Source organism: Fimicolochytrium jonesii (assembly GCF_025526975.1).
Source record: "Fimicolochytrium jonesii strain JEL569 chromosome Unknown EV422scaffold_19, whole genome shotgun sequence".
In the NCBI taxonomy this organism is placed as follows: Eukaryota; Fungi; Chytridiomycota; class Chytridiomycetes; order Spizellomycetales; family Powellomycetaceae; genus Fimicolochytrium; species Fimicolochytrium jonesii.
Genome location: NW_026515686.1, coordinates 372,627 through 385,212, shown reverse-complemented (window position 1 = coordinate 385,212; position 12,586 = coordinate 372,627). Strand labels below are relative to the sequence as shown.

General features: G+C 55.1%; 4 protein-coding genes across 4 annotated transcripts; 2 read left to right on the top strand and 2 right to left on the bottom strand.

Moving 5' to 3' along the window:
* Nucleotides 1-1,122: 1,122 nt before the first annotated feature.
* EV422DRAFT_536244 (uncharacterized protein) lies at nt 1,123-3,304 on the top strand. Its single transcript, XM_053070814.1, has 3 exons — nt 1,123-1,368; nt 1,457-1,572; nt 1,918-3,304. The coding sequence occupies exons 1-3, from the start codon at nt 1,364-1,366 to the stop codon at nt 3,249-3,251; spliced, it is 1,455 nt and encodes a 484-aa protein (XP_052923921.1). The 5' UTR covers nt 1,123-1,363; the 3' UTR covers nt 3,252-3,304.
* Nucleotides 3,305-5,354: 2,050 nt separating this feature from the next.
* Nucleotides 5,355-6,592, bottom strand: EV422DRAFT_507807 (uncharacterized protein; the record flags this gene model as incomplete). The annotated part of the gene is made up of 4 exons (XM_053068679.1): nt 5,355-5,972; nt 6,021-6,099; nt 6,130-6,274; nt 6,460-6,592. 4 exons carry the CDS (start codon nt 6,590-6,592, stop codon nt 5,355-5,357), a joined length of 975 nt encoding a protein of 324 aa, XP_052923920.1.
* Nucleotides 6,593-6,981: 389 nt separating this feature from the next.
* On the top strand, nt 6,982-10,496 carry EV422DRAFT_129192 (uncharacterized protein). Its single transcript, XM_053064725.1, has 5 exons — nt 6,982-7,117; nt 7,198-8,105; nt 8,174-8,192; nt 8,273-8,409; nt 8,477-10,496. The coding sequence occupies exons 2-5, from the start codon at nt 7,337-7,339 to the stop codon at nt 10,351-10,353; spliced, it is 2,802 nt and encodes a 933-aa protein (XP_052923919.1). The 5' UTR covers nt 6,982-7,117; nt 7,198-7,336; the 3' UTR covers nt 10,354-10,496.
* On the bottom strand, nt 10,267-12,060 carry EV422DRAFT_574264 (S-adenosyl-L-methionine-dependent methyltransferase; the record flags this gene model as incomplete). Its single annotated transcript, XM_053073185.1, has 6 exons — nt 10,267-10,890; nt 10,957-11,016; nt 11,085-11,128; nt 11,199-11,421; nt 11,483-11,605; nt 11,692-12,060. The coding sequence occupies 6 exons, from the start codon at nt 12,058-12,060 to the stop codon at nt 10,621-10,623; spliced, it is 1,089 nt and encodes a 362-aa protein (XP_052923918.1). The 3' UTR covers nt 10,267-10,620.
* Between the last annotated feature and the right edge of the window lie 526 nt (nt 12,061-12,586).

Here is a 12,586-nt window from a genome sequence, read left to right as displayed (position 1 = left end):
TGGGGAATAGACTTTGACCAAAAGCGGGCCTCAACTCCGCTGCAGTGGTACTGGCTTGGGGAATTACCCTATAGGGTGGGTGAAAATTGACAGGTAGACCGGTCAGAAAGACTCAGCGCTGGGCTTCTAGAGCGTTCAGACGGCTATTGCTAGAGACTAAATGGGACCGAAGGGTCGTTGTAGGTGGGAAGATGGAAGGGCAAGAATGGCAGTGCTGTCAAAAAGCGAAAAGGGGCGTATGCCCACACAACTCTGACGTTTGCCTCATGTCTGCCTGAGGGCGAACACTCATAGCGACCCTAGGTCTTCTCATGTCAAAACGCCATGCCCTTCATGAGTCTTATCCCATAACTTTGCCAGCTGGTGCTGGGATGACTTCTATGCTTTCCAGCGTTTCGCCATGCCGTCAAGCGACGCCGTTATTGCGAGACGGAAAGGGCTGTCCAAAAAGGCCCTTAATTAGTTAAAGTCACATGACCGCAGCGACATTAATCTGCTTCTTAACGATTGCCTCATCCGTTCACAATGGAGCGGAGTCGACAAACTGACGGGATAGAATAAAAGGCTGTTACTTCGCATGGGGGGAGTCAATGTACTAGATGCACTAGGTCGGCATTTCGAACATTCCGTGAATATCATTCCATCGGCTTCCTCTTCTTCCTATGTATTAAAGGTCGGGCGGCCGGCGGCATGCATCAACCGCCTGCATGTGCCGTACAACCTCGCTCAGCTTGTTCCGGGAGGTTACGCATAAATGCACCAGGATCTCGCTTGTTTACACTCTGGAACCGAATGTGCTGACTGTTTGGAGATATGGCGAGGAATTGGCGAACTGTTGACGCAGAGGATGGATGCTTGTAGATAGGATTCGATATTTGTCCCGATGCAAGACCGAGAGTCAATAGATGTCAAGCGATACCAGCGGTTCGGAAGACCGGGCGTAGATACTGTACAATCGATGCGAACACGCGTCGCCCTCGGAAAGCAAACGCTTGACAAGGACAAACACCGAAAGCACCGAAGCCACGGCTTTTTCGGTGAGCCAGATGTTCACTATTCCCACCCTATCCCTTACTCAAGTATATATAGTAGCAACACCACTTCAATCTGCACGGGGCTCCAGGGGGGGGGGGGGGGGGGCTCCACTAACTATCCATCGGCGTACATTGGCCACTGATGCCCGTGCGGAGTTGTTTTCCGTAACTTCTTCAGGATACAACGTGCCGACAGCCGACCGGGCCTCCTCCTGTGCTCCTTAAATAATCGCCCTTCGGCCTGCCGTCTGTCTGTGCCGGGTTCTCTTATCTCTTCCCTGCCTTCGCCGAAAAAAAGCTGGACACTGTTAGTGATTCGTTAGGCCGACATGTGGTAAGCGCCATACTCACGTTGCGGAAAGAAGCACCTCTATCGGTTCGGAAGCTGACCACCTCGTCCGACGAAAAACTTCATCATACAGGAACCAACTCTGTTTTGTGATTCTCGTGGCGTTTCAGACCCTTGGGTGGAGTAGGGCCGAGGTCGTTGGGATAACGCATTTGGATACTGACCCGATTTGGAGTCTCGGGCCTGCTGGTGAGTACCGAGTGCCTGGCGAAGCAAGAGGTCTGCGAGTGGGTGGGAGGAGAGAAAGAGGAAACGTGTGAGACCGATAGCGAGAAGATGCGCAAGCGCTAGCGACCCCGTTGCGCCGGGGGCCGAGCAATGCGAGGCGGAAGAAACTTGAGGAAATTTGAGGGACCAATGTCGAGAACCCCATTGCGCTTGAGCCCCAAGAATGCTGGAGGCATGCGACCGATTTTTTTTTTTTGCAAGCGAAGCGAACGATGGCCGTTCCGCATCATTCATGGTTCATCATCGGTTCATCGACCGACCCATCGTCTGCCGACGTTCATCATGCTCACCACTTCTATCCGACAGCAATCAACTTCCGAGCCAGCCAAGCGGCGGCTCTGACGACGTTCCTGGATATGCAATATGCCACATGGTGGGGCGCTAACGGAACACTGAGAGTTGCCCGTCGTCTCCTGCACCCAACGGGTGACTGGCAAATAACGGCCGTGAACGGACAAATTGATGCCTCAAATGCCGGTGAAACAGCGTTCACAACCACATCGTATGCCGAATTGTCGGTCGCTACCGAACACACTCCCAACATAGCCATATCGGCCATCGATGGACGCATCCACCTTAGCTTCAACGGCGGCGGAACTGTCATTAATTACATCGCCAGCGAGTCCGGCCTTGCGCTCGCCAGTGGCAAGAAAAAATCCTGGCACTGGGGCCGCTTCTCCAGCACAATGACCACCCTGAACGGCACGGCGCTGCCAGCCAATCCACTTTTCCCACGGTTCATTGTCACGGGCAATACGGTCCAGCTGTACTACATGCCAGGTGCATTCAATGGAAACAGCTCGGTAGAATTGGCCGAGTACAGCAACACGACGATGAAATGGGTTTCCCTCGGCAGGTTTGTGAGCTGGGACGGCTCGTACACGACCCCGACAACATACACACCACTCTCCTCCACCACAACCAAGACATCCACAGCACGGTCCCTTCTCCCTCACGGCATTCTCATGAAAAACAACCGGCTCCACCTATATGGCGTCTGGGCCGAAAACGCCTACGTCTCCTGCGCCGGGTACAGTGGCATAAACAACCACGACACCGTCTATGTCTACTCGGACGATTGGGGCCGCACGTGGAAAACCGCCGCAGGCACCACCGTCGGCATCACCGGCTCCACCACCCTCATCAGAGTCAGCACCACCGGCATCATCGCCGACGCCCAGTTGGCCGACCGCGCTATCCGCAACGGCGAATCCATGGAAGTCGACAACAACGGCCGTCCCATGGGCCTCAGCTCCTACGTCGACCCCTCCTACGTCGCCTGCGCAAACTACTCTCACCGTGCAACGTACGCCCAACCGTTCCTCATCGCCCGCGCAGCAACGGGCACATCCCACACACGCATCCCCGTCCCCTTCCTCATTGGCCGCGTCGGGATGAGTACTGTCGTTGTCGATGACCGCAACAACGCCTACGTGCTTATGAGCGGGTTGCGAGTTGTACGTGCGACGGCTGCGAGCGGGTACACGGACTGGAAGATGATGTGGAATGGCGCGAACGAAGGGCTCCTGTCGGTGACGGACCCGACAGTGGATCGGGCAAGGATTCAGGCTGATGGGGTCATTTCGATACTGTATCAGTCGACCAAGGGCATCTCGGTTATCGATATTGCCATGTATTGAGTTGGGGCGGGAGGAATCGAGCCGGGGGTTGCGGGTGGGGGTCTGGGTGGGGGTCGGGTGGGAGAGAGAGACGGGGATATCAGCTCTTAGAGGCTGAAGACTCTTGGATAGACCGCTCAATCTTGAGACATTTTTGGACTTGGCATAGGGTTGGACTAGCCGCCGTATTAGATACCCCGATTCCTAGTGCAGTTAGAAGGAGGTTGCGTTTGCCAGTGTCCTCGTATTCCAACTTATGATTTTGAGTATACACTACCGGCACCTCTAATTGAGGCTACCGTACAGGAATCGTGTTCCATGTTCTACGAACTAACTCTGCGAGCCTGGACGCTCCCCGTGAAGTATTTTGGGCAGAAGTATTTTGTGCAGCGCAGTATCCATTCTTTCCACAGCCCTTCTTCGTCCCTGTCGTCGCTGCCGTCGCTGGCAATATCGCAACCTTCCGCATTCCTCACCGGTTTTCGTGAATGGTATGAAACCACGGTCCTAATGTCTGCGGTTGTGCGAGTCTATGGGTGACCTTCGCCAAGACGTCTCCGATACACTGATAAAGCTAAGCTCAGTAAGATCACTGCTATCGGGATCGTCCGGGTCCCATCGCAGGACCCGGTGGGGGCGTGGGTGGTCGGGCGAGATGGTAGGTCACTGTCGCCAACAACCTCCATTGAAGCACGCGAAGAAGAGGCTCCAGCGTTAATCAGAATCGATGCGCATATGTTCGAGCCCAACCGAGGCTGCTTCGATCGTTGGCCGTGAAGTTTCTTGCAAGGTCGGGGGCGGGGAACGAGTAGTCGAGTTGCGGTGGGATTAGTATGATATGACGATGAGGGTGCGGGACGCGGTAGGGTTGCTCGAATGGGACCCGGTTGAAAATCGAGTCTTCAGTCATCGCCTTGTCGTAGCAGTTTCTCGTCAGGTGGTCGACCCTGCCGCTGAAATGACACTTGCCCTGTTCTGCTGCCAGAAGGTTGAGAGGGACCGCTTATCTAATTGACGTGTCTGGTGGGGATGGTGAACGGCTTTGAGATCGGCTTCGAGTTGCTACTTCCCGATGCCGATGGGGCGAGACGTGGTCGCGCAGAGCGGTCGGATGCCCGGTGGCATGCCCTCCCGCAAAAACCAATTTGCTAAGACCCACCCACATCCGGACCGACCTTCCTCCATTGCCCGGTCTTGTTGTCCCCGAGGTTTTCTGGTCCCTCGTGGGATGCGGCTTGTTGAATTTCGCAGAACGGTCTGCAGCCCAGTGTCCACTATTCCCACAAACCCTGCAATGGCCGTTCTCCTGGGGTCGATCTTCCAACTGTGACATTCATCACCCGGTCTTGATAATTGGTATGATCCCATTTGATGTCCCTTGTCGCAGCAGGAGACGCTCATCATGAAACCTCACTTTGTGAGGCTGCTATACCCATTGTACGGGTGTCGATTTCCCACCACATTGAGTTTGCGCGGGCTACTTGCGCGTTTTAACGGACTTTCTTGACGCTGGCGCGACATGCCTTAATTCAATGATGCGCCTTGCCGCAATAACCACATTTGCCCTTCCTTGCCGTACTTCGCGGCTTGTGATCACCGGCTTTTGGGCTCCTCTACGAGTTGATCCGTCTCCCTCCTCCCGACGTCGAATCCCCCTATTGCCGTTGTGTCCTCGATGCAGCGATGCCGGCATGCCACATACTCCTGCCGCATTCACCACCATGGTTTCCCGAAGATAATCCATGGAGAACGGATGTCCTTGCCTCTCAACTCTCTCATCTGCAGCTTCTTCGTTTCGACCGCGTATTTCATCCACGGATTTGGGTACGCGAGGCGTTGCAAAGGGCACTTGAATCATAGCCTCAGCTCACAGTATCGACCAGCGGGCCGCGTAACACGGAGGACCGCTTACTGCGATGGAGGTTGAAGGAAGGCGATGCTACCGGTCAAAGTGCTCATACGCCAGACAATGGAGGAACAGATGGAGCACCGAAACTTCCTACGCGAGAAGTAAGACCTGCAGACACTCCTCTCCCGTAAGATGGCGTCCCTTGGAAGACCATTCCTCCGGCATGAAATCAGGTAGAATTGAGATGGAGGGTTCATTTTCGCTGACTGGAGAGTTCAAAGATGATTGGGGCATTCAAGGCCTTGCCTCTTTCTGCGCAAAGGCTTGCATTGATAAAGCGATGTCCGTTGGAACATCTTGGTGCCGTAGCCAGAGTGAATGTGACCGAAGACATGGACCTGAGCGTCACATGTGGGAAGCGTCTCCCGGCCTGCATCAGCAAAGAACCAGTTTTGCAGGCGCTCCATCAATGTCGGAGCAAGTAAGCGTTCCGCAAGGAAGGAGCAGCCGAACGATTTCCCGCGGAATGCCACGTCCAACATCCCAAACGGGGGTCCATGGGTGACAAGGATATCAATCTCCGCCGGAATGTTCCTCACCACTTCTCGCAATTCTGGTCCATCCCGAGGAAGGTTGAATGCGAAATTAGCGTAAGCTGGCTGCCAAGGGTGGCCCCAAACGGTTATTTCACCGCCAGCAGGGTCCGGAAGAGAGAACTTTGCGTCCTCTAGGTACACGATACCGTGCTCGCTCCTCAGTCTCTCATTGTCCAAGATGGCTTTGACGCGACGCGCATACACATCCAGACCCTCGTCGAGCCGGCGCCGACGATCCTGCTCGCAATAGTAGGGGATGTCAAAGGTCCGTTCGTGGTTGCCTGCAATCACAACCTTCTAACGGAACTGAGTGAGGCTGGTGAGCCAGTCGGTAAAGGACATCACTTCCAACTCCTCGCCGCTGTCGGTGAAATCGCCGGGGTGGATGAGAACGTCGCCATCTGGTAGTGTGAGCTCAGCATGTCTGCGGTGCGTGTCCGATATGCATACGAACCTCATGGTGGTGGTGATCAGATGGGTTGACAAAGGGACGTTTCCGGAGTAAGTCGCTGGGTGCTTCACTTCCTCGATCTCCGAGACGGGCAGCGTAGACAACGGGCTGAAAACACTCACAGTAATTAGCTCGCTTAGATCGGACTCTGTCGGGGTGGTCAGGACCAGCAGGATCTTTTGTCAGGGCCTGTCTCGAAACCTGGCTCCGACGACGAAGGACGAAAAACCGGCAGAGTACTCGTCCGTTGGCGGACCGGTCGTCGGGACCGCTAGGACTGCTGGGCTCTCGCCTCTCTCGCCGTGTTCGTTCTGCTCAGTTCGCTTGGCTCACTCGTCCTGTTGTCACTCGCGGTGTCAGATCTAGATGGCGAATTTAGAGGGCCTGCAGGCCTGCCGACACAGAAGAAGCAGAAAGTCCCCAACTTCTCCAACTTGGAACTTGGGCTAGTAGCCGCGGAGTCCATCCATATGTCAACTTGACAGGTGTTCAAACTTCATAGGGCTTTTCTTGAAACCGAGTGTCCCGCGGAGTATCGAAGCTGTTTCTGGCGCTGGGTAGGTTGGGCAGCCTAATAATGAGATACTATGCGAAACCGTCCGACCCTCACCAGTGGTATTGTCGACATCCGTATGTGCGGACTCTGTGGGAGAGTGGAGAAACCTGGGGACCAGAAGGGGGGATGTCCTGCATATTAGCCTGGTCTCAGGGTGAGCTGCGCGGGCTGTTGTGCGTTGTTGTGCTGTTGTTGTCACCTCCTCGCGCCCTCATCAAGAACTCAACTCATGTTCACCTTCGATCATACTGACCAACTCCGCTAAAAGGGCTTTCCCACGCTTGTAATAAATAAGTGGTCCCAGCGGATACTCATATAACGAAACGACCCACTGCCGCTGCTGCTGCTGCTGGTTGGTCATCGTCTGGTCGTCGTCGGTCTTGCGAAGGCCATTTGCTTGAGAAAGTCATCTTTGCGGCGACCTTGACGGGCGAGGTATTTTCAATGAGCACAGCTTTGCGCGACGGCTGAAGTCGGCCACTGACCAGCCCAACTTCTTCCTGCATTGATAAAAGGCTTGCCGTTTCGTCGTACTGTATATTCCAGCCTCAGTGGGGGCATCATCTTGGACAAGCGGTCATCGTAGACGGCACGCGACGGTCTCTTCACGACCAAGTCAGTCCCAAATTCCCCAACGATCTTCAGAAAAACGAAATGTCGCGGGGATATCAGAACATGCAGCAAGAGCAGCAGGAGAGCGCAAGACGGTTTCAACTCACTCCTTCAGCCCCTCCAAGGACAGAGTCTCGCACTGCGGCGACGGTAGCACCTCAGACAACCAGTCGGCCAGCTTTCGCACGGCCGTTTCCAAAGAGCACGAGCAACTCCAGCGGCCTTTCAAAGTACGCCCGAGATGGAAGCCTGCAAGCGGCCACCTACTCTGAGTCGCCATTTGCCGATCCTCAGTATACCTCCACTTTTCACCGTGACGATACCCGAGACGAGCCGGATTCGAGGTCGTTCTCGCACACATCTGGCTCTTCTATACCGGCTGATGACCGATATGACGGATCAGGGACAAGCGGAGGTGGAGGATCAGCTGGGGTTAGTGGCGGCGCATCCAACTTGCTGTCGGGCAGCAAAGTATCTGCGTTCAAACAAAAGTTCAAATCGAAAGCTTCCGAGGCAGCGAAAGTCACCGCCGAATGGAGAGCGAAAGCTGCTGAAAAGGGGTCCGAGATTTCGGCAAAGGCGAAGGTAGCTGTTGCAGAGTATAAAGAGCGATCCGGGAAGCCAGGGAGTGGGTCGGCGTCCGCGAGTCAAGATGGAGTCGCGAGTGCCCCGGTCTTTGGAGTGTCTCTCACCGATGCATTGGCGAAATCTCGGGTGGATGCTATAAATGGTCCCTTATGGTACCCGGAAGAGGCTGTTCGCAATGTGCCGGCGGTATTTTACCGATGTATCGAGTATCTTGATATCCATGGTATGTTCATGCGGGCCACTTTCTACTTGGCCAACAAACCCGCGTCGCTCATGCTCTCCGTTTCCCAGGACTCGAGGAGGTTGGAATGTATGTCCTCTGGAAAATTGATGCAAGCCTTGACGCACTAGTCACCGCCGAACGCTAAAACCCGTTGTTGACTCTCATAGATATCGCGTTTCCGGATCCACCACAGAAGTTGCAAATCTACGGCACAGATTCAATACTGAGTCGGACATCGAGCTCATAAAAGAGCAGATAGATCCGAATGCCGTGGCGTCCCTCTTCAAAGCTTGGCTCCGCGAGCGTAAGTCTGCCTGTCCTTCTTAGATATTCTCCGGCGCATTACTTCAACTGAATTCATCCATTCGTAGTCCCAGAGTCGATCCTGACCGATTCCACGGTCACCCCACTCTCCCGCATGTACCAAGCCTTCCAGGACGACGCCGCCTCGCTCGTTTCCACATTCTCAGCGCATCAAGTCAAACCTGGAGCCACAGGGTCGTCTTTAGGGACCTCACCACTATCATCCGTCGCGTCGGACATTCCTCCGCAGCTGGTAGCGGAAACGAAGAAACAGCTTGCATCTATACCAAATCACCATCGAGCCCTGCTGTACATTCTTTTCTCGCATTTGAACCGGGTCACAGAAAACGAGGCGAAGAACAAGATGGGGCTTGCGAACTTGCAGGTCATCTTCTGTCCGACTTTGAGCGTGGGGAGCGCGCTCTTCAAAACGTTGATCCTGGAGAGGGAGACACTGTTTGGGCCTGCGTCTGGAAGCTACGCCGCGGCGCCGGGACATGGATATCACAATGATCCGACGATCGGGATCTTGAAGGACATCAATCTCTCTCCTGCCACGTCCTCAACAAACACCCCACGCATGACGCCGATGGACTCTGCCGCGTCATCAAAATCCAATTCGCCGAATAAGGACCTTCCTGGGCTGCCGCCACCTGCAAAACCAGCACGGGCACGGCCGCAGTCCGTTGCATCTTCGTTGGGAATCGGCAAAGGTTCTCGCATGAGCGGAGATATCAGCAGCAATGGTACGGTGCGGACGTCTCCTCAGCGGACATCGTCTTCAGCAAACGATGCTACCTCAGTACCTGCATTGCAGTATCTATCCATGTCAAATGCCGGTCCCAGGAATCCTGCATCCCACTCTGCGCCGAGGCAGGCCCCGGCGCGCAGCTCGCATCACGAACAGCAACAACAGTGGGACGACGTGTCCACCCACATACCCGACGCCATCCAATCCTCCCCGTCCTCCTCGTCTCGCGACTCCATCGACGCCGGATCCCAAACCACCAACACGAAAGCAACAATGCGCATCAGCTGGGGCTCCTCGAGTCCCATTGGCACCGCTGCCGCCGCGTCGCTGCAGGACCTCATCCACCAGTCCTCACAAATACAGCAGGTACCAAACACTTACCCGCATGATCAGCAGCAACCACACGCCGACTCGACATCCTCCGCGCTGCACTCCGTCGCAGGCGCCCGCGCGTCGACACAGTTGGCCGCCCCACCTAGCGCCTCTAGCACGTCCACGACCTCTACGGATCCTGCAGGGGTACTGCTCAACCTAATGGACGAAGTCGATCCATTTGCAGACCCTACTAGTCCGCGTGGGCAGCAGCAACAGTATGGGTATCACCAGCACCAAGCTTACTCCCAACCCCCTGTACACGGCCGCGAACCCCCACAATCATATTACGACCAACAAGATCAGCAACAACAGCAACCAACATCCCCCCAACACCTCCACCACCCGCACAACCCCTTCGCCCAACCCCAAACCTTTATCACCACCCCCGCCCGCAAAGGCTCTCTGGACTACACCCTTGCGCTTCGCCAACAACAACAACAACAACAACAAAAACACCAAGTACCATACGCGCAACAACCCACCCGCCACCACCACTCCCACTCCCTCCCGCCCCACCATACCCTCGTCAACCACGAATCCCTCCCATCACAGCCGCCCTCGCACAACAATAACAAGAACGGTAATACGGCTGGACAGCAGCGGTATTCGCAGCCGATTGCGCCGAGTTATGTGCAGCAGAGTTATGTGCATGTGCCGTCGGCGGTTGTGCATACGGAGAGGGTGGGAGGGAGGGAGGAGGATTTGAGGCCGCCGGTTAGGTTGGATTCGTGGGCTGTGGGCGAGGAGGGTGGGCAGGGGGGGCAGGGGAAGCCGGTGTTGCCGCCTAGACCGGGGGGTTATACCTCTCCTTCCTCGTGAGGAGTGTGTGGAAGGAACATTGGTTGTGAAATTGGTGGATACCCGCCTTTTCATTTTTGATGGGTCACTGGACAAGTGGGTGCATTTGTGATGGTGCGGCATGGACTGGGTTGGTGACGGGACAAAAATGTATCATAAATTACATTCTGAATCTCCGATGTTTACTAATCCCGTGATGCAATGTGCTTCTACATACGGTAGCTCTACTCATTAACGAGAATCAGGAGTCTACTAATATCTATTTTGTCTCGGAAGTTTCGACGCAAATCACCGAAACAGCACATCCCGCATCAAAACCCCCACAACCCTCACATTCAACGAATTCCCCAACAAGCGCCATTTCTGCGCGAGGGTTATCGAGGCTGGGAAACTGAATCCGTGTCTCTCCATCCCTGCCGAATCATCAGTATTCGATGGCGAGGAAGATGATGGTGACGAATCAACAGGGAAAGCGTGCAACCTCGCAACTTCCGTGGGTGTGAAGAAGCGCGGGCGGAGAGAGAGGACTGCGGGGTGGGATGCTGGGTCGATTTGTTTCTGTTGGGTGAAGAGAGGGTTAGCGGGGGAGGGTCGTGAGTGGGGTGGTGTGTGGGAGGGACTTACGTTGAAGTCGCGGGTCTGTAGGAAAGATCCGCTGCCGATGACGTGGTGTGAGCCGTAGGCCTGATCCAAGTCGAGAAGGGGTGAGGATGATTCATGCAAAGTACAATATCCCGACGGGTCGTACATACCTTGGTGAAACAAGCGCTGCGTTGTGAAGTCGGTTGGACGATATCTACACAGTGAGATGCGCATGAGTGTTACACTCGCGCGCGACAGAGGCAAGGCATCGCACAAGAACGTACCGAACCGATACCCATGCCTCTTCGTCACAAAATGTTCGGGTATAAGGTACGCGGCCTCCTCATCCTCCGTCAAGTCTTCCAGGTACGCGCTCAGCGGGTCGACATCTACGTCGGGCGTGGGTAATGCTTTTGATGGGATGCGCGGTTCTGTGTGGATTGTTGCTCGCTCGATGTAGGGTATTGTTGGGGGGTCGGAAGGTGTGTCGGAAGAGCGTAGCCGGGCCTGCAAGAAAGCGGTCAGATCACTCCGTCATCGGGGTCGCACTCCATTGATGGACACTCACAGTCAAATAATACCGCCTTCGATCATTCGGGATCCCAATCTGCAACGGCGAGACCAAAAACTCATGGATCTCATACCGGAGCTCATCCAGCTTATTCACCAACATCGCCCTGCTGGTCGATTTCTACACACCACATAACACCCCCGTGAGTCCCCACTCCCACTCCCATCCCCGAAAAACATTGAACAGCGACGTTTACCCATTCACACCTCAAAATTCGGCACATTCTCCAAAAACACAAACTCCGGCCTCCTCCTCACTTCCCCCAACAGCGTTACAAGCCTCAACAGCCCCTCGGCGCGCGTATCCCTCTCATCCAGCGATTTGCCGCCCTGGGTGTATGGCTGGCATGGCGGGGAGAGCAGCCAGCAGTTTGCGTTGAATTTGTCGAGGTGGGCCGCGGTGAGGCGGTCGATGGAGGTGTCGCTGGGTTTGAGGGAGAAATTGTGCGTGTAGCAGGCGTTGGCGTGCAGGTTGATGTCGAATGCGGCGACGACTTTGGAGGAGGGGTGCGCGAACTCGAGGCCGTAGTGGAGGCCGCCGAGGCCGGAGAAGAATTCGAGGGCTGTTATTGACATTCGAGTGGACGATGCTTTCTATTCCAGCTGTTATGTTGTGTGTGGTTCGAACTGCACTTGCGTTCGGAGTTTGAGCAAGGATTGCAAGGATGTGTCAAGGCCTCGAAAAAGGTCCTCCCATTTAAACCGCGCGCGTTGCCCCGTGACTGGCCTTTCCAGCCCAGTTTCCAGCCTGCCCATTCAATCATTGGGAGTGAATAAATACGATTCCAGAGGGTCTATCTAATCTATCATATGCACCAAGGGCCCCATGATCGCTGCATGTGAGAGCTATGGAGATGTTTCTACTTCTTCCGTTCCGGCGACTGTTTCTACTACTTCCGTTTCGCCGGACAGCACCGCCCGCTTCATAGGTAAGTTGAGTTAAGGTCACATCCCCGGCCCACCGTCGGCTCCACTCGGCCGCGTCTGAAGTGACTTGCGGCGAACGCAGCGGCCTCATATCCAGGCATCCAATGAGTCTCCGCCTCTTTCATGCCTTGCCTTGCGCGGGCATGTCCCCCAAGATTGTACTCTTCGAGGTCCC